This window comes from Pan troglodytes, chromosome 7 (assembly GCF_028858775.2).
Source record: "Pan troglodytes isolate AG18354 chromosome 7, NHGRI_mPanTro3-v2.0_pri, whole genome shotgun sequence".
NCBI lineage: Eukaryota > Metazoa > Chordata > Mammalia > Primates > Hominidae > Pan > Pan troglodytes.
The window spans coordinates 56,206,348-56,229,860 of record NC_072405.2 but is presented as its reverse complement, the minus strand read 5'-3'; the positions used below and the strand labels follow the sequence as shown (position 1 = coordinate 56,229,860).

At 41.1% G+C, this 23,513-nt stretch overlaps 1 protein-coding gene and 1 non-coding gene across 38 annotated transcripts in view; both read right to left on the bottom strand.

Annotated features, from left to right (window-relative positions):
- Window positions 1-23,513, bottom strand: part of SPIDR (scaffold protein involved in DNA repair) — a 475,230-nt gene that overhangs the window by 52,661 nt on the left and 399,056 nt on the right. For 35 of the 37 annotated variants that reach the window (XR_010159535.1, XM_063817068.1, XM_009455296.5 and 32 more), the window contains one exon: window positions 9,627-9,767. Coding sequence is in view for 36 of the 37 variants with exons in the window: in XM_063817068.1 (XP_063673138.1) it covers window positions 9,627-9,767 (141 nt within the window). In the remaining variant the exon portion in view is untranslated. The other 2 variants (XM_054656714.1, XM_024345156.2) reach the window with 2 other exon arrangements.
- On the bottom strand, window positions 15,694-15,800 carry LOC112204218 (U6 spliceosomal RNA). The gene has a single exon (XR_002937797.1). It is a non-coding gene; the product is annotated as a U6 spliceosomal RNA (small nuclear RNA).

Genomic DNA, 23,513 nt, shown 5'->3' with positions numbered 1-23,513 from the left:
CCTAGTCCTAAGCATTTCAGAAAAGGGATGCTCAACTTGTACTGGGAAAATAAGTTTATGGGTAGAGGGTAAGGTCATTTTACTCTGAGCGCTTTCCCACGGGCCTCTGCCTAGAAACTAGAACCTATGAGTCCCAGCCAAAGGGCTCCTCCCCTGCTGAACAAAGAAGATGAGGGGGATGTTCACCCACTACAGCAAAAGTGTTATTAACCTGCTGCTCTCTGGAGTGTAAATGCCTTGAGGGCAGGAGCTATGACTTCACAAGCCCATGCTAAGGTGCTGTTTGCTGAAAGAATAAGTGAAGCCATAGCAACATACAGAAGACTGTAGTCAAAGCAGAACTTTTATCTAATTGACAATAATGTGAGCTTATTTTTGTTGAGTAGTGGTAAATATAGTCTAAAAGTTTTAAATAGTTTTAGCTTCAGTAGTAGAAGGGTAGGTACTCAGGGCAGGAATGCTGGGAATTGTTAATGCTTAGCCTACACAGTTCAAACAGAATCTCTCAGACGGTTTGTGGTTCTCATTCATCCTCCTTCCTGTGATCAAACAGATGGGTGTTCCAAGTCTGATCACAGTCCCTTGTCTTCCCTTTGCATGCTTTAATCACTCTTGATTTTCACTCTCATTGATAGTGAAAGTAGATTACATACAGTAGATATAAAATCAGGTTTCTTATCTTAAGGATAAGAGATCTTCCACTGAAAGACAAAAGTGATGGCTGGTTTAGAGGGGTGCCCATTTTAATAAACAAATCCGTGTTCTTATTTCCCCAAAATACCCTTACTGGCCAAGGTTAATAACTGGCATTTCCTTTTTGAGCCCCTATTCCTTATGTTATACCTTTTGATAAATGTGGAATTATGCCCAGAAGTTCCATTGAGAAACTATTCTTTTCCAACTGAACTTATGAAATATTTGTAGTTATTTTCATAACAGCATAAGCACTTTCTAGACATTCAGTTTTCTTTTTTAAACTTGAGGTAAAATTAATATAACATAAAATTATACTAAGAAAATAACTAAAGGAAATTAAAACCTCATAAAATTAGTCATGTTAAAGTATGCAATTCAGTGGTATTTAGTACATTCAGAATGTTGTGCACACACTACCTCTATTAAATTGCAGAATATTTCCATATCCCAAAGTAGACCCCAACCCCATTAGCAGTCACTCTCACTTCCTCTCCTCTCAGGCCCTGGCAGCCCATCTGCTGTCTCCACAGATTTGCCTCGTCTGGACATTTCACAATACGGGAGTCACAAGGCATGAGACCTTTTGTGTCTGGTTTTTTTTTTTTTTTTTTTTTTGGACTTAGCATCATGTTTTTGAGGTCCTTCCATGTTGTAGCATGCTCCTTTTAGTTAGTTCACTTTGGACGTAATAGAAACCTCTTTTATGGCCCATTTCATGTCTTCTCTTAAAGATGTTTCCTTCCTTTACTTCCAGTTCTATCTCTCTGTTTGCATTGGGGTGATGTTTTAGGACAATGACCACCTTGGTTTAATTGTATCACTTTTGAATTTTATTATTGGTGCTATATCCCATATTCTTCTGGTCTAAGCACATAAATTCCTCCTTTTTTCCCTCCTTAATTAAATCACTGAAGATTCATGACTGTTTAGCTGCTAATTAAAATGAAGAAACTAAAACTTGGAAGTATAATATTGCTCAGGTTACTGTATTTCTACACACTCCTTTATTATTCTAATGAGAAAATAAGTCTTTGTAAATTAAAGATTCAACTTTTCAACTTCTGATTTTCTTCATTGTTCTTATGCAAAATACACATTATCAAAATTATTTTAAGCAGATTATTAAGATAAAGACTCCTTGTATAAGAATCAATTAATGTGTTCAAAGTAAAGCAACCAAACATATAAGGAAGTGAAGAAACAGTTGAAGCCTTAGAGAGTTATAAATTCTAATAATGATTTGTGTGACTTGGGACTAAGACCTTAGATTTAAAAAATATATTTCCTTTAAAATAAGTCACGATCTCTATTAATCTTGGATTAGACTCACTAGTAAAAATAATTGTCAGTTTACAGTAACAATAAAGACACTCAGAAATAAAGCGATTAAACAAAAATCAGGAAAACAGACTTCATCTTCCTAAAATGTAACCAATCCAAAGAAAATGTTTTGTAGAGCTTACTGTACCTTCTAAAATGCTCTATGTTAAAAAAAAATCGCAATCCGGATGCTTAGAATGCATTATTTTAGCAGAAGACCTTACAAAGAGATACTTTACAATAGTTAAATATTGGCCCAAAAAACCCCAGTCTTAAAGGACAATAAAATTAAATTTTGACTTAAAATACTAGTGGGAGGTAACATTTGGCAGAAAGAAAAAAAACTATAGGGAAAACACAAAACATACTTCTAAACTGATGAAGGGTTTGAAGTAACAGCATGCTGCTCAGGTAGAAGGTATCTGCTGCTGCTGCTCTGAGCAGTCCTGGTCTCAAGATTCGCATTCTCTCTCTCTCTCTTTTTGTTTTTTTGAGATGGAGTCTTGCTCTTCCGTCCAGGCTGGAGCGCAATGGCGTGATCTCGGCTCACTGCAACCTCCGCCTCCCGGTTCAAGTGATTCGCCTACCTCAGCCTCCCGAGTAGCTGGGATTAGAGGTGCATGCCACTATGTGGCACGCCTGCCTGGCTAGAAACTCCTGACCTCAGGTGATCTGCCTCTCGGCCTCCCAAAGTGCTGGGATTACAGGTGTGAGCCATTGAGCCCAGCCCAGCACTCTGTCTTAAGTGGTACTTTATTCTCCTTTCAGAAACTTCGGTGAAGTCACCAGGAACAATTTTATTTTTCAAAATCATGAAAGAATTCTTAGAAATGTCCTTTGAAGCAGGGTTTCTAAGCATAGCAATTAAGAAAGAGATTCTGGACCTCAAACCCCAAGGGAAGTGTGTGGCTTTTTAAAAGGGTGGCCTTTTTGAAGAAGGAAAATCAAAGGAAGTAAATTACTATTGAAGTTTCTTACCCACGGAGAGCTCTTACCACTACATATTTCCTGTTAAAGGAGCCTCTGAAATGATTCTCCAATAAATAACCCGGCCCAGTAAACTTGTGTGGAATGATTCCTAAGGGTTCCCTCTCCAGCACTTTGGTGTACCCCAGTCTCACTCAGCTGGATGGAACGTGATGGGCTCTGCGGGAGACTGAAGGCCCCAGCATCCTGCCCAGTCACAGCTGGGCTGGCTGGTGGACCCTGGGCCAGTCACCCCACCTCTATCTCAGGCCCTCTTCTGTAAGACTGGGTGGACATTGAGCTTCCTCCTCTGTAATTGACTTTTGTGAAGACTAAAAGGAAAAGGGAAAGTGCAATGCATACAACTTTTTTTCCTGTGAAAAATTCATAATGAACACTCACACTCTTGCCATCCATGATAAAGTGCTTTCACCACATGCCCATGTTCACTTTCCCTTAAATTAGTGAGGACACCGAGGGTCTGTGTCCAGAGGCACATGGCTAGTGTGGTTGTCGCCTGCACCGCACACAGACTCTGTCACCTGCACCGCACACAGTAATGGGTCACCACCCTTACTGCTAAAATTGAGCTCCAATAATTATGAAGTATAAAAACACACATTTAAATCTTGCTGACAAAAGTTCTAAGATTAACCCAAGAAAACACCTAATGTGCATCCCACAAATACAAATTATTTGCTTATCATGTGTCAGAAATTCTGCTATCTACAGAAAATATAACGGTAAATGAGAAACAGCACCTGCCCTGAGGGAGCCTACCAACCAGCAGGCAACTGTGAAATATGGTGGCTGGGCATGCAATTGACACACCTTCACTGACTGTCTATGTGCAGACACCCTACAAGGAACAGTTGTAACGATGATGAAGCCATCATAGGTCCATTAGACTTGGAGCCCAGTGGCGCAGCACATGGCACAGGCCAGCACTGGAGGGGATGGAGGCAGGCGGGCACATGGCACAGGCCAGCACTGGAGGGGATGGGGGAAGTGGGCACCTGGCACAGGCCAGCACTGGAGGGGATGGGGGAAGTGGGCACCTGGCACAGGCCAGCAGTGGAAGGGGTGGGGGGAGGTAGGCACCTGACACAGGCCAGCACAGGAGCGGATGGGGGCAGGTGGGCACCTGGCACAGGCCAGCACTGGAGGGGGCGGGGGAAGGTGGGGACCTGGCACAGGCCAGCACTGGAGGGGATGGGGAAGGCAGGCACGTGGCATGGGCCAGCACTGGAGAGCAGCCCTTGTATGATGCATCTATGATGCACTGGAGGGCTCCTCATATGAATGTCATGATGTTCTCATATTATTCATCAAAAAAGGGGCACACTCAAACCTATACCAGTGACACTGCTCACTGACATTAAAACATGCGTCTGTGTTGGGCCACAGGCTAGCAGACATCCCACACAGCCCTAGGCACAGGCAACAGAGTGAGCTGCAAGGTTACCTCCACGGTGCCAGAGGGCACCCTGGTGGTGGTTGCAGCGGGAGGCAAGGGAGGCAGTGCTGGGCCCTTAATGAGGGTGCAGCATGAGACTGGCCTGTGAGGGAAAAGGGGGTTAAATAAAGCCCGGGAAACTAGTGCAGAGGCTAGCAGGGCAGTGGGCTGGGAATCCCACTGGGGGCTACAAAGGAACTTTCTATCCTGACTCAGATGGTTATTTTCTGAGCATGTTGACTGAGCTTGGCTTCTGATATAAAGCTTATCACCACTTAATCTGCTGCCATAAAAATCAAATTTGGTGTTTAGACAATAGCTTCTCAATTGGCTCATTCTCTGAAATGCACTTCCTCCCCTCACCTTTTCATGGAAACTGACCAGGGCAGTGGTCCTCGCCTTGTCCTCACTCCCCAGGGGATGAAATGGCTGTGTGGGCCTGGGAGCTTGTTCTCCCTTCCATTTTAGCCCTTAGCCCATGCCTTTCCTGTTCTCTCCAGAGCTCCTATATCTTACCCCACCCTCTGCACCCCCTCCAAAGTGGGTGCTCTGAGCCTCCGCTCTCTGTGTGGGTGCTTGCTAGGTGGTGCTGCATCACCAGCTATCCTTCTGAGTCTCCCCTTGGCTTCCACGCTGCTCTGAGTGTGGAGGAAGTGAGCTGTTTTGTGCTCCTGGCATGTGCCACAGCTCCTGAGAGCTCCCTATGTACCACTTCTCTGTTCTCCTTCCTTCAGCTGTGGGAAAAGTTTCCAGCCTTGCGGCCCTATCCCAATCTCTCCCTCAATTTCCCATCTATTGTAGGTACAGGAGTAAAGACAGTCTTACTCCATTTTTGTGTTTATGACCTCTTCTCTTCTTCACTCAAAAACTCATATTGACCCTCATTTCTCTGGAACCAATGCAAAAACCCTAATAATAGGATTTAGGCTTTATCTAGCAGACTTTATACCTCAGTATATTCTGGTTTGGGATAAATCCCCCAAATCTGGCACACAGCTCAATGCCATGGCAACTAGCTGGGAGCACAGTACAAACAGGGACTAAATAATATTTACTGAATAAGTGAGAGAATTAACTTTTTCTTTTTTTTTTTTTTGAGGTGCCCTCAAAAAAACTTTTTTTTTGAGGTTGCCCTGGCTGGTCTCGAACTCCTGAGCTCAAGCGATCTGCCCGTCTTGGCAGCCCAAAGTGCTAGGTTACAGGCAAGAGCCACTGCACCCAGTCATAATCTCTCTTGAATAAACCCTCTTACTTCCCCTTTTGCATCTCTCTCTCTAAATCCTACATTTGTCTCCACAGATAACATCTCACCAATTTAGAGACACTTTTCTTTCTGCTAGATCAAGATGTTTAAAGCATTTGTTCTCACTTCTTTCATGAAACCTTCTGAGATCAGTCAGCTAAGATCTAGTTAATTGAATCATCAACTACTCTAATACTTCCGCCTGTCCTGTTTTGGGTTGAAAGGGACACAATTCAAGGTCAAAGACCATGTCAGTTGCTTCCTTTGTCATTCTCAACACTCAGACAGCACCCTCTGTAGACACTGAGTATTGACAAAATGCTCTTCAGTAAGAGCTTCTCCAGTACACTACTGTAAAACGGCCCTTCAAGAGGCCTACAGAAAATAGTACCTATAAATTAATAATATATTTTGGACTCTGTGGTTGTTTTAACAAGTTGGGAAATAAATACCAGATTTTTGAACTGAAAGAGGTCTCCTCTCCCCACTCCCCCCAAAAGAATTTGTTAGCTATAGTTTCTATACCTATGATAGGTTAACATATTTCAGTGAATTTCTTTTCTTTTTCTCAGTATTGCCCTGGCAAATACAAATAAAAGCATATAATAAACAGCAACAAAAAATGAAGTTCACACACAGAATTATGACACCAAAGCCACGTGACTTCTCAGCTTGTTTGGTCTACTAAAGTGCCGCACAGGCCACTTGGGAGGACAGAGGTCGGTGGTCGGGGGCAGGCTGGGGGGTGGCCCTTAGTAGAGAGTCACTGAGGAATAGCAGGTGTGCCCTGGAGAGGAAGGAAGCACAGGCCATGCTGCATGTTCTGCGGTGAGCATACATCAGACTGGCACTGTTGTGAAAACTGTACAGTTTTTAAACCGAAGCTCAGGCTGTTTTTCTGACTCTTCTTCCTCTGACCAGTCGACATAGACACTCAAATCCAAAAAATTAGTCCGTCAGAGAAACAAAAGCTATGATGCTATTTTTCTGCGAGCCTCTGGACCAAAGCAGGTGGCTGGAGCGGTGCTCCCTGCATAGGCATCTGGCAGCATGTGTGCCTGCCTGGTGGCTCTGTGATCACAAGTTCCCTGCAACACAGCCATTCAACAGCGGGTAGGGCTGAGTGATATTTCATCACCAGAACTGTGGATCAGATGAAATTTAGATCTGGTAGGCCAGATCTAAGAGGCTCTGTGACTTAGCCCAAACATATAACTATCTTCCAATTGGGAAAAGGTTATTTTCGGTATTAGATACTGAAATTATAAAATTAATCATTTTAGCTTGAATTTGGGGAAGTATATTTTGTTAAGGTTTATGAGAAGCATATTTTGTTAAAGTTTACGAGAGTTGCTATGAAACACAATAATTTGGAAAAAAAAAAAAAGAGAATGTTGTGTTTACTGGGCCATGGATGGATGATGTCACTAATAAGCAATTATAACATCCCACATTCCAAAACTATTTAATAATTTGTTTTGAAGAAATATAGCTTCCAAAAGAACAAGAACACAATCTAAACATTTATTTGGATGTTTTGCATGGCAAAATATAATTAAATATATAAAATAATTAATCTCAACCTAAAAAAGCATCAAATATTAGTCACCAACTTTAACAAGGAAGGAGGTTCAAAAGTTTATCAGTAAATGAATTTGTTGGAATACTCAATGCATTTCCCATGGCAAAAACATTTCCCATGTAAATGTTACAGACGGTTAGGCTTCTAGTGCCAACCACAAAAACTAGATTAAATGTTAGGTACATGTATGGCTATAAAGAAGAATGGTGAAAGAACAGGACCTTTAGAGAGACAAAGATTCCCAGGTCCTGTCTGGCTGTGTCCTTCCCCAGCAGTATTTCCGTAAGATGCTACGTCCTGCAGTCTCCAGCCAGAACAGCTGCCTCTGGCCTGGAGCACAGCTGGAACATCCTGTGGCGGGAGCCCCCTCGTGTCCTTGCCAGGCTCAGGTGGGTGGCAGCCGAGTGAAAGAGCCCTCCCCTCTAAACGACCCTGATGGTTACCATAACTACACTTAGTCTTCAGATGCTTGTGAGTCTGAAATGTTTACAATGAATATTCTTTTCTTTTTGAGATAGAGTGTCGCTCTGTCACCCAGGCTGGAGTGCAGTGGTGCAATCTCAGCTCACTGCAACCTCTGCCTCCAGGGTTCAAGCAATTCTCATGCCTCAGCCTAAGTAGCTGGGACTACAGGCATGTGCCACCATGCCCAGCTAATTTTTATTTTTTATTTTTAGTAGAGATAGGGTTTTGACATGTTGGCTAGGCTGGTCTCAAACTCCTGGCCTCAAGTGATCAGCCTGCCTTGGCTTCCCAAAGTGTTAGGAGCCACCGTGCCTGGCCTACAGTGAATATTCTAATGAGGATTAAAATGAGGTTCAGTCTTAATAAGGGTAAGACTCATGTGACCCAACCAAGCTTTTCTCGTATCTAGACATGCTTTCCAAATATCTGGATGAACTGCATTCCCCAAATACATAATGCATGCCTGTTTACAAACAAGAGGAAGTATTTATTATAAAACATAGCTGGCCGGGCGTGGTAGCTCATGCCTGTAATCCAAGCACTTTGGGAGGCTGAGGTGGGTGGATCACCTGAGGTCAGGAGTTTGAGACCAGCCTGACCAACATGGTGAAACCCTGTCTCTACTAAATACAGAAAATTAGCTGGGCGTAGTGGCGCATGCCTGTAATCCCAGCTACTCGGGAGGCTGAGGCAGGAGAATCGCTTGAATCTGGGAGGCAGAGGTTGCAGTGAGCCAAGACGGCGCCATTGCACTCCAGCCTGGGTAACAAGAGCGAAACTCTGTCTCAAAAACAAAATAAAACAAGACAAAACAAAAAACAAAAAAACCAAAAACCAAACCAAACCAAAACAAAACATAGCTATACAGATCAATAAAAATGTGCTCTTATCTACTCAGGGCTTACAGGGGATATGTCTCCCAGGAAAACAAGCTCTTGGGCAGAGCTGTCACTCAGCAATACGGTGCCACAGGAAAGAGAGACAGGACTCAAAGTCAAGGCCTGTGGGAGAGCTAAATGCCTACTGAGCTCAGTCAAGGAAATGCTCACTAAACATTCACCATTTAGAATGGCCACAGCCAGAGTGGTCATGATGCAAACTACTGGAGGATACTATCAATAAATGTTCCAAAAACAGAATATCATACACTCAGAACTGGACTTTTCCTCCTTCCGATACTGTTATAGCTCAGATGTTACTATAATTTAATATAAACATCAACAAGAGAGCTAAAATAACAAACCATTTAAAGAAAGAGATGTAACAAGAAGATTGAGAAAACCCCCAATTCACTGTATGACTGGATAGTTCCATTAAAAATGTTTCTTTTTTTTCCCCCCTAATTCATAGATTAGAATGATTACTGGAGATGTAACAGGCACAGATAGGCCAGATCTTTGTAACACTCCACCTCTGCCTATCAAAAACAACATTTTAGGGCGAGGTGCCATGAAACCTGGCAGAGAACAATGCTTGCTTACTTTGGAAAGTGCAAAGACATGACAACTTAACAATTTTGCTTAAAGCTCACAAAATGTCTTTTCACTAAATTAGATTTTCATTTACACAACCTACCACCCAAAGATGCTTTATTGTTATAGTGAAGAAAACACTTACAAAAGACAGATCTTCATAATTAAAAGACATATATAACATTTTAATCTTCTTTTAATAAAATTATGAATCATGAAATCTGCCTAATTCTTTTCGTTGTCAATTAAAATTCTTCCCCTAAAGATACTTTATAGATTCCACTCAACTCCTGGCCTTGTTTTACGGGCAAACTCTAGGATCCTGGTTTATTGCCTTTTAATTTTAAAAATAAAATTAGAGACAAAAGACTAAGAAAAAGAACCAACAATTGTAGCAAATTGGATGCCATTCCTGCACGTTCTCACCTTCCTCTGGTGACTTTCTGTAGAACCTTCATTCCCACCAGGCTGCAAGACTTCCCTTCCAACTGTCTTGCCTTCGACATGGTGAACTCCAAGTGCACTTCACCGAACATTCCACAGGCATCTTGTACCAGAAGGCAGGCTCTGTAAAAAACCATTCACATTTGTCTTTGAGGAGGCAGTTTGGATTAATACAGAGATCAAGATTTCCCTCTTCTTCATTATAAAGCCACTATATACTGTTGTGACTGGTCAATATAATTTAAAGAAAGTAAAGAAAAACCAAGGGGGGGGAAAAAAAGAAATCCACTGTAGTCATCTGCCTAAATGGGTGAGTCAGGATTAAAAAAACGTTGAATTCAAGATATCCTTTCTGTATGTGTTCATGCAGGTGTTTGAACCACCATCCACAGGCATGAAACTAAAACCTAAGCCAAATATGGCTGAAAAGTACCTCAAGATGACCATTCTCTTAAACCAAATATATTACCTAGAAACAGAGTGTCCTTTTCCCATTTTTACCGTTTCCCGTGAAAGAAATATTTGCTTTGTGTGGATGCTCGATACTGAGAAAAGCTGCAGGATAACATTACGATAAGAACAACAATAAGAGGCATTCTCTGAGACAGTACACGTTTAGACACGCATATCCCAGCAGGATAAAACCTGGTGTCCCAGCTTGCAGCAACACAGCCATGATGGACAGCCAGCGACATGATGGGATTCCCCCCAGCTTTTAAGTTTAGATGATGTTACTCATGAGAGCCTATTTATGACTGAATTTCCAATCCTCTTATTTTGTAACTGAAGTAAATGAAGCTTATTTATCACAAAATGACATATTCTCAGAAAACATTTCACGGAGCCTGAAGAAATTATAGTCAGTAAATAACATCACAAAATGGACATAAAAACTGTTCTAAAGATAAGAATGTGAAAAAAACACATGTTGGAGGAGAACAGATGAAGCCAGGAGCCTTAAGTGCTGCCTTGGCAAAAGGGTCAAGAACTGTAGACTCCTTAATGAAGTCTTCCAGGCCCACAGGGCCAGCTGGTTTGCAAGAGAAGCAGAAATATATCCTGTCTGAAAAAAAGCACCTTTACTTGGATTGCTAGTTCACCATGGAATAAGACCAAACAAAGATGTGCTCAAATAAAAATCAAACACAAAGAAACAAACCATCATGTGGGAATAGTCAAAAGAAGTAACACCAGACCTGCTGGGGACTTGAGATATTAGAATTAATGAATAGAAAATATAGAATAACTGTTTTAAAGAGGTAAAAGGTCCCCAAAATATGAATAGGAGACAAGAAACTACATAAAATGACTTGATAGATTTGAAGAAGGATGAAATCACATTTTCAAAAAGGAAAGCTACATTTATTGAAATAAAAATATTCACTGAGTAGGTGTAACAAATGGCTATATGCATCTGAAAAGTGTATATATGAGATCTGAGGTATAAATCTGAATAAATTACTCAGAATATAGCTTGAGAAGTGAGAGGAAAAAAACATGAGAGAAGGTGCAGAAATACAGAGGAGAGTGAGAAGGTCTAACATGTCTAATAGGAATTTCAGTAAAACAAGACAGAGGAGGGGAAGCAATAATATGTAGTTACAGTGATTGAGAATTTTTCCCAACTGATTTAAGATACAGGAAGAAAAACAAATACCAAGTGGGGCTGGCCATAGTGGCTCACACCTGTAATCCCAGCACTTTGGTAGGCCAAGGTGGGAGGATTACTTGAACTGAGGGGTTTAAGACCAGCCTGGACAATGTATTGAGATCTTGTCTCTAGGAAAAATTTTAAAAAATTTAGCTGGGTATGATGGCGAACGCCCATAGTCCCAACTACTTCAGGGGCTGAGGTGGGAGGATCACTTCAGCCCAGGAGGTTGAGGCTTAAGTGAGCTGTCATCATGTCACTGCACTCCAGCCTGGGCAACAGAGCAAGACCCTGTCTCAAAACAAAAACAAAGGGGGGAAAAAGACCAAACAAATACCAAGCAGGACAACGAAATGGAAATCCAACTAATATACTCACTGTAATGAAACTAGAGAATACCAAAGACTATGAGCTGTTAAAAGCAAGAAGCACACAAATAAGATTTTAAAAGCACACACAATGAGAAGATTTAGAAGATAGTATATCTGCAAAGGAACACAAATTAGACTTAAATCAACCTTCTAAAGAGCAATGAATGACGCCAGAAGACATGGAATATTTTCAGAATTCTGAAAGCCATCTCAGAACTGTACCAGCAAAACTCCTTTCAAGAATGATGGTAAAATAAGGACATTTTAATTTTTTTATATTTATTTATTTATTTATTTATTTATTTATTTATTTATTTATTTTGAGATGGAGTCTTGCTCTGCTGCCCAGGCTGGGGTGCAGTGGAGCAATCTCAGCTCACCGCAACCTCCATCTCCCGTGTTCAAGTGATTCTCTTGCCTCAGCCTCCTGAGAAGCTGTGATTACAGGAGCCCACTGCCACACCTGGCTAATTTTTGTATTTTTAGTAGAGATGGGGTTTCTCCATGTTGGGCAGGCTGGTCTCGAATTCCTGGCCTCAAGTGATCTGCCTACCTCGGTCTCCCAAAGTGTTGGGATTACAGGCGTGAGCCACCCCGCCTGGCCTGGGACATTTTTAGACAAAGAAAAACTAGGAGCATTTTCTACCTACAGAACCTGACGTATTTACTGATTTACTAATTACTAAAATGATTTCTAGACCAGGTGCAGTGGTTGACACCTGTAATCCCAGCACTTTGGGAGGCTGAGGCGAGAGGATCACTTGAGTCTAGGAGTTCGAGATCAGCCTGGGCAACAAAGTGAGACCCTGTCTCTACAATAAATAAAAAAATTAGCTGGGTATGGTGGTGCACGGTTGTGGTCTCAGCTACTCAGAAGGCTGAGGTGGGAGGATCCCTTGAGCCCAAGAGTTTGAGGGTTGCAATGAGCTACGACTGTGCCACTGCACTCCAGCCTGGGTGGCACAGTGAGACCCTGTCTCAAAAAACAAATAAAATGATTTCTAAATTATGTACTCTAGGAATAAGGAAATTATTGTGGAATAAAGGCCTGAGATACAAGGACTAATGAGCAAAAATACAAACAACCCAAAATAAACACAGGACAGAATAACAACACAATTAATAATATTAAAGGTGTAGAGCTGAAAAACTGAAAATGGATAGCAATGAAACCAAACGGGCAGTGACTGGAGCTCAAATGTTCCCAAGTCCTCATATCACTCTAAGCCTGGAGTTAAGATATTAACTTAAGTATAGTGTATGCGGTACAATTTCAAGGATAATCACCAAAGAACAGAAACAGGGAATATAACCTCCTAATCACTAGAGGAAAAAAAATGGAATGAGAAATATAGGAAAACACAAAGAAAAAACATTAAATGGCCAAGAAAATAAAGTTGTTGGTAATCGATCCAAAAACTTTATGGGCAGTTTGGCTGGGTATAGATTTCTAGACGGGAACTAATTTTTCCATTCATAGTCTAATCATGTTTTGTTTCCCTCCCTTCTCTCCAAGTCTGAGGTCTTTTTTAGTTTCCAGTATGCTACCTGAGAGCAGGTATAAAAGTATACGTTTTGATGTTGAATTTATAATGTCTTTTTTTTGGTCTATACACCATTTAAAGGCCTCCTTACCTCCTAGTTAACTCCTCACGTGACTTGCTTCTCCATTCCATATCTAAATAGGGAAGTCCAGGCCAAGCCTTGGGGACCAGGACATGTAGGGGAACTGGAGGTAGGACCAGGCTGCATTTCCTAGGAGGAGTCTCCAGGCTCTTCTGTTAGAGAACAACCCATGGTGGCCCCTACCCCTCCACATGTGATTACATTAAGGCCTGGTCATCTCCTACTGATACCCCCAAGACTTTCCTTTAAATGTTATTTTATTTTTATTGATTAATTCTTTTGAAACAGAGTCTCACTCTGTTGCCAGGCTGGAGTGCAGTGGCGTAATCTCGACTCACCGCAACCTCCGCCTCCTGGGTTCAAGCAATTCTCCTGCCTCAGCCTCCCGAGTAGCTGGGACTATAGGCGTATGCCACCACGCCCGGCTAATTTTTGTATTTTTAGTAGAGACGGGGTTTCACCATGTTGGCCAAGATGGTCTCCATCTCTTGACCTCGTGATCCACCCGCCTTGGCCTCCCAAAGTGCTGGGATTACAGGCGTGAGTCACTGTGCCCGGCCTGTGTTATTTTTTTAACCTATGCAAAAGTCAAGACAAATACAAAAATCCCCACAGATCCAAATACAAAGTTTCTATATTTTTGATTGTGTTGAGAAGGGAGAGGTATGGAACTGGCTACTACCTTTGCCTTTAAGTTTGCCCTGACATTTTCCTTTGTCTCAAATAACAAGGAAGGGTGCTTCTGTCTATTCTTTTGCCCTAGAGACGAGTTATCACTCTTCTTCTCCTGGTATTCACACCCACCACACATGCTCTCCCACTCTGTTTTGCTCACACAGCTGCAGCTCAGAGGCAGGCAGGCTGGCTCAGGCCCGAGGTGGAGTCATCACCCACCTGGTTCGACTGGATTGGAACTGTGGCATTCCACAGACTGCCCAGACCAGCGTCAGCTTATCAGCAGCCTGCGCTGAATTCCACCCACTTGTCAATGTTTTCTGCCCAGTGAAACGCTATCTCCTAAAATCAGTGCTAGTGTGACAGGTCTGAGCAGAAAAGTGTCCCCATGACTTACTTGTTTTTCCTGAACTGCCAGGTATTTACCATAAATTTTATCATATTCAATGGAACACAAATGGCTTCCCGGGGGGCAGCATTATGTTAATAACTTTGGATCTTGCAAAAGTTGCTTATCTGTATGAGCTTGAACTTACTCATTTTTAATACAAAATAAGAGAATCTAATTCAGAGGGCTGTTGTGAGCATTGAAGTCATTCACATGACATAGTGATTTAGGGCATGGTAGAGTGACTGGTAGATAAATCTTTTCTTGGTGGGGTACTTAGGTCAATTTTTATAATAAAATTTTGTAAGTTTCTCCATATAGCTCTTGTACATGTTTTGTTAGATCTACGCCTAGACTGTCTATGGTTTTGTGCTCTATTTTAAATGGTGTTTTGTTTGTTGTTGTGTGTTGCTGGTGTGTAGAAATACAATGGCCTTGTATATTGAACTTTTGTAATCCATCAATTACTATTTGTAATCCGTTTAATGTACTTTCATGCAATCATTTCATAATTCCAATTTTGCTTCTTATTTTCTTTTATGGCTGCCTTTTAGGACCTTCAGGGCAATGCTGGAGAAGCCAGTGACTGGGCATCCTTACTTTGTTCCAGCTTTAAAGAAAAAGTCTTGAATGTTTTATAGTCACTAATGTTTGCTTTTATTGTTGGTAGTTTTTCATTTTTGGTTTTTTGTAGACGTCCTTCACCCAGTTAGGGAGTCCTAGTTTGCCAAGGAATTTTTTTTTTTTTTTAAATCATGAATGGATGTTGGATCTTATCAAATGCTTTATCTGTATTAATTTAAATAATTGCTTCCCCCTTTAACACGTTAATGTGGCAAATGAAAATTTCAAATTCTGAGTATTAAAGTAGTTTTTCACTTTTGATGTAAAGCCAAGATCCTATTTGCTATGTCTTATTTAGAAATTTTGTCTCTAGGTCCATTAATGATATTGGTCTTTAATTTTATTTTTCATACTACATTTGGCATCAAGATCATTTATATCAGCTTCACAGAACAAGTTGATTACCTTTTCTTTTGAAAATTTTAGATAAAAATTCTAAGTATAAGACTCAAATAATCTGTGTTTTGACAGTTAGAAATAATTAGGTAATAAAATCATTTAGCTTTAGTGTTTTCTTTCCTGAGAAGATTCTAAACTACCAGCTCAACATCTCTAATGATAATTGGACTATTTGAACATTTTAATTTTTTTCTTAAGATATTTTGGTAATATATTTTTCTAGGGATTTTTCCATCTTGTCTATTTTCAAACTTAATAGCATGAAGATGCTACAGTATTCTTACATTTTTTTTTCAAGTTTTATTAATATTACTAAAAAATATGTAATGCTTCATGAATTTGCATGTCTTCCTTGCCCAGGGGCCATGCTAATCTTCTCTGTAGCTTTCCAATTACAGTATACGTGCTGCCAAAGTGAGCACATATATGTTTCCAATTCCTGATGGGACTGATATCCCTAATTTTCCTTTTTACTATCATTTATCTTCTCTTTATCAGTTTTACCACAGGATTATTATTTCTTGCTTTTGTTTAGTCACTGTTTATGTCATTAATTTCTACTCACATTTATAATCTTTTTTTCCATTTTCTTTGGACTTATTCTATTATGCCTTTCCTATTTCTTATGTTGGAGGCTTAGCTCATTAGTTTGCAGCCTTTCTCTCAAGCTATCCTACTTCAGCCTCCTGAGTAGCTAGGACTACAGGCACATGCCACCGTGCCTGGCTTTTTTTTTTTTTTTTTTTTCCTTTTGAAGAGACGAGGTCTTGCTATGCTGCCTGGGCTGGTCTCAAACTTTGGCCTCTTGCGATCCTTCTGCCTTGGACTCTCAAAATGCTGGTATTATCAACATGAGCCACTGTGTCCAGTCCTTTCTTCTTTTTGTTTATTTTTATTTATTTATTTGAGACCGAGTCTCCCTCTGTTGCCCCAGGCTGGAGTGCAATGGTATGATCTCAGGTCACTGCAACCTCTGCCTCCCAGGTTCAAGCGATTCTTGTGCCTCAGCCTCCCAAGTAGCTGGGACTACAGGCGTGCACCACCACACCCGGCTAATTTTTGTAGTTTTAATAGAGACGGGGTTTCACCATGTTGGCCATGCTGGTCTTGAACTCCGGACCTCAGGTCATCTGCCTGCCTTGGCCTCCCAAAGTGCTGGGATTACAGGCGTGAACCACTGCACCTGGCCCCTTTCTTCTTTTTAAAGTTGAGCTAATTTGACTAAAATTTATTCTAAATATCAAGTTAATGACATCACATAAATTTTAATATTTAGTATTTTTATTATCAGTTGTAGATATTTTTAAATTGTCATTATTTCTTTTTTGATCCAACAGGAAGTATTTTTCAAATTTTATAGGTATTTTAAAATATATGTTTTTGTTATTAACTCTTACTGCATTCATTGTATGTTGCTATACATATTACTCCCACAAATTTGAAGCTTAAAATACAAACATTAATTTTTTTCATAGTGTATGTGGGTTAGAGGTTCATCATCTTGACAGCAGTCAGTTAGTGCCAGATCCTGTTCTATTTGCATTCTTCTCCTCAAAAGGCCCTTAGGAGCTAGGCTATTATTATCCCTATTTAGCACATAGAAGACTGTAGATCAGAAAGGTTTACTATCTTGCCCAAAAACCATACAACATTAAATAAGCAAACTAACAATAAAATGAAATGATATATAAGCATATTTGATATAAATATCTCTTTAAATTTATAAAAGTGGGGAAATACCAGCCTAATTTCCCGAGCTAAACCTCCATCAGAATTCAAGTGCAGGTGAAATTGATTTATATACCACTGTAGTCAGCAATAAGGAATAAATCATCAGTCTAAAGCACTGTGTTCTAAGAGAACTCTCTGCAAGGATGGAATAAATGTTCTATGTCTATGTTGACTAATGTGGTAGCCACTAGCCATATGTGGCTACTGAGCACTTGAGATGTGGCTGATGTGACTGAGGAACTACATTTTTAATTTTATATAATTTTAATTAGTTTAAATATAAATAATCACATGTGGCTAGTAGCCACCCTATTGGACAGCACAGTTTAAAGGCCTACAGAACTGGAAGAACCAAAAACTATGAATACTTAAAAATTGGTTAATCAACCTTTCAAACACAGTAATTAAAAAGTGATGAATTTTTAAAGTGACTAGGGAAACCACGGCATAAATAAATAAGAGGTTATTTCAAATAGCCTTCAATTTAAAGCTTTTCCAAATTACGTTCTATAAAAAAATGCAAAAAATTTATGTTTTATCCAACACTAATATTCACAGAGTATTAATAGGTGTTTCTCAAAAATTAGCACTATCAACAAAATGTTAGCAATATTTTCTCTGAAATGTATTTTAACATATCAAAACCATACATAATTACTACTGTGTTCAATCTCCTTGATAATATGATATTTTACACCCAAGAATGCCAGGGAATCCCTGAGTGGTCACCTGATGCAGAAAGACATGATTTTAGGTCCTCACCTTGTGTATAAGCAGTATTTAGCATGTGATATGCAGAAGAATGTATCGCCTATTTTAAGACAACTAGTCTTGACATTTCCACAGATATGTATGACATTATTTATTTAATTTGTAGTGGCTATATTTATATAGTGCAAACTAATTTCTCATGGTTCTGTGACTGAAGGAAATTTTATATAAGAATTAGCGTTCTGTAGCTAATAATTAGGTCTAGTCCAAACGAGTAAAAAGCTAGAATACTTCAAAATGAAGATGAACGACAGTGGTCTTTGGTTTCTATAAAAATGAAAAGGTGAGCTAAAATAAAACAATTAGTGTTCAATCCTACTGACCTAACCTCAGGGATTAAAGGCCAGAAAGAAAGTATGGTGTAAGTAATTTGTTTCTTTCAGCATTTTGAAGATATATCCCAGTGCCTTCTGGCCTCCATTGTTTCTGATGAGAAGTCAGCTAGACTGTCACTGGGGCTCCCTTGTATTAATATATGATGAGTCATGTTTCCTTTGTTGTTTTCAAGATTTTCTCTTTATCTCTGGTTTTCCACATTTTGACTTTGAGGTGTCTGGGTGTATGTAATATGTTACAAATTTTAACTTATTAAAATTTTGCATCAAATTTGGTAAGTGCTCAGCCATTATTTCTTCAAATATTTTCGGCATCATTCTCTCTCGCACTCTCATTACACATATTTTGGTGCACTTAATCATGTCCAACATTTTTATGAGGTTCTCTTTCATTTCCTCCATTCTTTTCTCCCTTTCAGATTGCATAATCTTAATTTCTTTTTTTTTTTTTTTGAGACAGGGTCTCACTCTGCACCCAGGCTGGAGTGCAGTGGCACAATCTTGGCTCACTGCAGCCTCGACCTCCCAGGCTCAAGTGATGCCTCCACTGCAGCCTCCCAAGTCCACCACACCTGGCTAATTTTTTTTTTGTTTTTTGTAGAGATGGGGTTTTCCATGTTGCCCAGGCTGGTCTCGAACTCCTGAGCTGAAGTGATCCACTAGCCTTGGCCTCCCAAAATGCTTGGATTACAGGTGTGAGCTGCCATGCGCAGCCTCATTATCTTAATTTCAAGTCCACGAATTCTTTGTTGTGCTGTCTCAAACCTACTATTGAGCCCTTCTGGTGAATTTTTCACTTTGGTTGTTGTTCTTTTCAACAACAGAATTTCTATTTGGTTCTTTTCATAGTTTGTATCTTTTTATTGACACTCTGTTTGATAACATATGTTCCTTTAATTCTTTAGACATGGTTTCCTTTAGTTCTTTGAATATAGTTATAATGGCTGGTTTGAAATCGTTTGTTGGCTAAATCAAACATCTGGACCTCTCCAAATGCAGTTTCTATTGCCTGCTTCCCACCTACCCCCACTAGTCTTCCGGGCTTGCCTCTCTAACATGAAGCCTCCAACCTATGGGTGAGCTGGAGTGGGACAGTCAGGTCCGTATTCTTGGCCTGACTCATTTGCTGGGTGATGAGAGATGCTGGAGGCTGGCCATGAAGGGTGAAATGTACCCTACACTGGGGGCTGGGGGAAGAGGGGACCATCTTCTTGACTGGACCCCCTGGAGTAGAGCCCCAGGTTAGTCTCTAGAAAATGAGTTTGGATGGTGGGGGAGTGGGTCGTGGCTCACAGGCCACACACTTGCCGTTCTCACTTAGATTTAGTAGTTACTTTTGATTCCATTCATAGAATGTTTCTCCATTTGCTGTATGCCCTTAGGACAATTTCTAGAGATTTTAAATGCTTGTCTTTCATAATTTTCTCCAGCTAAATGTTTGTTGGAGAGAGAATCCACTGTGTCCTCATTCTGCTATTCTGAAAGTTGGTCTTCTGTTTCTTTGATTTATTTCCATTGGAAATAAAGATTCTCTAGATGATTAGCATGTGTCATGTGAGAAAACAAAATGGCTCTTTAGCCCTTATTTATAAGTCTTGAGAGTATTTGGAAACTATCCATTCTGAATTCGTAGAGAAGTGTGAGCTGTTATTTCTTGAGACATCTTGATTTGCTTGAACACAAGAAATGAGCCAAGTACAAAATTGCCAAGCCAGATAATGGAAGTGCAACACATGCAGTGAGGCATGAAGGGCTGCAGAGCCATGAAGTAAGTGTCACAAGATCCTTAATAACAAAAGCACTTGGGGGTTTGTCATTGTGCTCCAAAATAGTGCCTTGGCCTTCTTAGGGTTTCTAGTAAATCAATGATCCATCCGTTCATGTGCTAAATACAGCAGGACTGCCTCCTGGATAGGCCCTCTGTGAGGTGCTAGGTACAGGGTAGTGGGCAAACAGTCCCTGCCCTCTGTGTTTCTTGGCAAGAGAGACCAATCACACACAAATGTGCAACTACAGACTGTGTGAGTGATAGGAAGGAAATAAAGAGTGCTGTGAGAGATAGCACTGGGGTGGTGGGATGGTCTAGTCAGGCTCGTCAGGGAAGGCTTCTTAAAGGAAGGTGACCTTTAGGCTGAGCCTAAAGAGAGAGAAGCAACCAGTTATGCAAAGGCTGAGAGAACACTGAAAATAGAGAGTATAGCATGTATGAAACCCTAGGACGGGAAAGAGGTTTTCCATGGCTGAGAAACTGGAAGGAGGCTAGAAGATAATAAGAAAGACAAGACAGGTGTCTTAGTCCATTTGAGCTGCTGTAACAAAAATACCACAGACTGGGTGGGTCATAAACAATAGAAATGTATTGCTCACAGTTCTGGAGGCTGGGAAGTCCCAGATCAAGGCACCAGCAGGTTTGGCATCTGGTGAGGGCCTGCTGCCTCACAGACAGCTGTCTTTTCAAAGCAACCTCCTATAGCGGAAGGGTCAATGACTCTCTTGGGCCTCTTTTATAAGGATGTTAATCCTAAAGGCCCCACCCCCTAATACCTTGCAGGTAAAGATTTCAACATATGAATTTTGGGGGAGACGCAAACATTCAGACCATAGCAATAGGAGAAAGCAGGGATAAGAGGAAAGACTATTTATTGCATTATTCTTAATTTAAAATTAAACATATTTATGAAAAATTAAAAATTTGATAAAAATTATTTTCTCTTGGAAGGAAGGGAATAATGGCATTGGTGAGGGAAAGGGTTTTGTGGGGAGTTTGCTTGAAGAGAGAACTTTTAGACAGTCTCCTTAGGCCCAGTGGGAGTCCACTGCCCTAATCAATGACAAATGCCTGAGAGGAAGGAGTGAAGGTGCAAAGTAGTGCTCACTGGCTAGTATGTTTTCTTTTGTTTATATAGTGTTAAAAGTTTTCAGAAACTAGTAACTAAAATTAAGAACTGGAAGACTTTACATAAAATTCAACTTTCTAGTTATCTTGAGAAACTTGCAACCCTGGTAGCACTAGGTCAACACCCACAGTGGCTGCCTCAGGATGAGGCATGGGCTTGTGAGTCCATCCTGGTGCCCTCCCCTCCACGCCTGGTCCCAGTCCTCAGATGCTGCCACCCTCTTTGCCTCTTTGGCTTCTGTCAGCATGTGAGAAGGCATTCGAGAAACATTTCAAGGCAGAGACTGGAGAGCACAGTTGTGAGTAAGGGATGCGGCACAGAGCGCCTGCACTGGCCTGAGGTTCGGAGGAGGTGAGTAGGTGTGGAGAGTGAAGAGCAGCCTCGGCATCAGGCATAGGATGGGCCTCATTTCAGAGAACAAGGAGCTGTGGAAGAACCCAGAGGCTGCTCAAGTGACTCGAGGCAGGATGCAAGTGAGAACGGGGCTGACTAACACAGAACTGGGAAGGGCAAACTGCTCTATGGAGAATGTGACTCAAACCAGCAGGGCAGGAGCATTGGGATCCCAGCTCTGCCACTATCGACAAGGAACAGAAGCTCTCTGGGCTGAGAGTCCTTTTATAAGACAAGTGGATATTCTCTAGAAGTCCTTTCAGTTATTTTTGTTTAAGGAACGTTAAATCTTTGTGTATCTATAGAGAAGGCTGCAACTGCAGCTGCAGCTCAGGCACCAGCACCCAAGTTGAGGAGCAGACGCTCACTGTGTGTGGTTGTGCTCTGCAAGACAACCAGCAGACACCAGCACGATCCTTAGTAAGCTCTGAAATATTGGGAACCAGTGGCTAGCCAGGCCACAGCGGGCTCAAGAGATCTGACATCTTAAAGTTATGTGATTAATGTTCATAAAACGGAGCTTCCACTTTGGGAAGCAGTTGAGTACATTCCTTTGCTGTCCTGCCATAGAATACCCACTGCCAAGGCAAAGGTATGCATCCAGTACACCACACTCTCCGCTGCTAGCGATCTTGAGCTAAGGCCTGGGCTGCAGGCGACTTCTCTGCCCTATACAGCACCGAGCATGGTTGGTGGGTCCCTTATACCTGGTGTGAGGGGATGCTGCTATCTATAGGAGTGATTAACTTAGATAAGTGCTTAGAACAGCCATGATAAAATATCTCACAGAGAAGTAGGACATGTGTGTTTAGAATGAGAGTCTCACAACTGCACTGATTCCATCAGCCAGAGAGCCATTCAAAACTTCTTGGAATAAGAGTCCGCCAAGTGAATTCCACTTATTTAATGTTTAAGATCAATGCTTCTCCCACAGACACACCCCAATAACCCCCACTTTCATGACTATAAGACGGTGGTGCAGGGGAGCAGGCACCACATGATACGAATGGACACGGACACTAGGAGTTTGGGTACCTGCACAATCCAGATTATGTGAATTTGTTTCACACCCAGTTAAGTGCCTGCATCTCTTCTGTGCTCAAAATCTTGGTTTCCTTCACCTACCAGACAAATGCGCATTGTTACACATGTAGTTAACTGACAAGAAAATAGGATTCCCTCTCATTAAGGGCCGGCTCTCCTAAGTCCTGAAGCCAGGTGTCTGCATTTTTATAAAAGGCCTAATCTCATGGGAAGGGGCTCACAGGAAGGTGCTTCAGAGTGGCACAGGGCATACCATTTCACATAGATGCGGCCTTATGACGGTGACCTCATCATTCAGCTACGGCTGTTTTGCTTTGTAAGGTAAAGCTCCATTGTGGGTAAAGCAATACATAACCATTAGAATACCATGTCTACAGCGGGTCCCTGCCCCTAGCCACCCACACTTCACCCCTCTCAACTGGGAAAACAAGGCAGCAGTCAGAAAGTGGTTCCAGGGGAACAGGGTAGCAGCAGAATCACCTGTTTCAGCCATCAGCTGCCATTCCGCAGGACTTTGATTCTGTGCATTTCTGAGCCATGAGGGTGAGGCCTGGACCATGTTGGAAGAGCCGATTAAAACTGGTGCCAGATGAAACCACATTCCACAGTGCATTCCCAGCAACATAAAATAATACAGATAAGAGGTTCCCTGTTCACGTTGGAAGTATAAAAGTCCATTATGAAGTGAATATTTGTCTTTAAGAATTTTTTTTCCTTTTCTTACCAACTTAATGTCCATTATGCCAATTAAAGAATATTTCAAAAACTGTAAAAATACGTCTTGTTTATCTGTAAAGGCAACAGAACAAATCACAAGGAATAAAAAAATAAAACTCTTAATTTTGTAGGGGAAGTTGTGGGAGTACAATTTAATTTCTCTTTTAAAAAAAGTTTTAACTGTCCCTTCCTCCTTTCCAAAGCTACGTGTTTTCCCTTTCTTTCATTCACTGGCTCAGTTTCATAG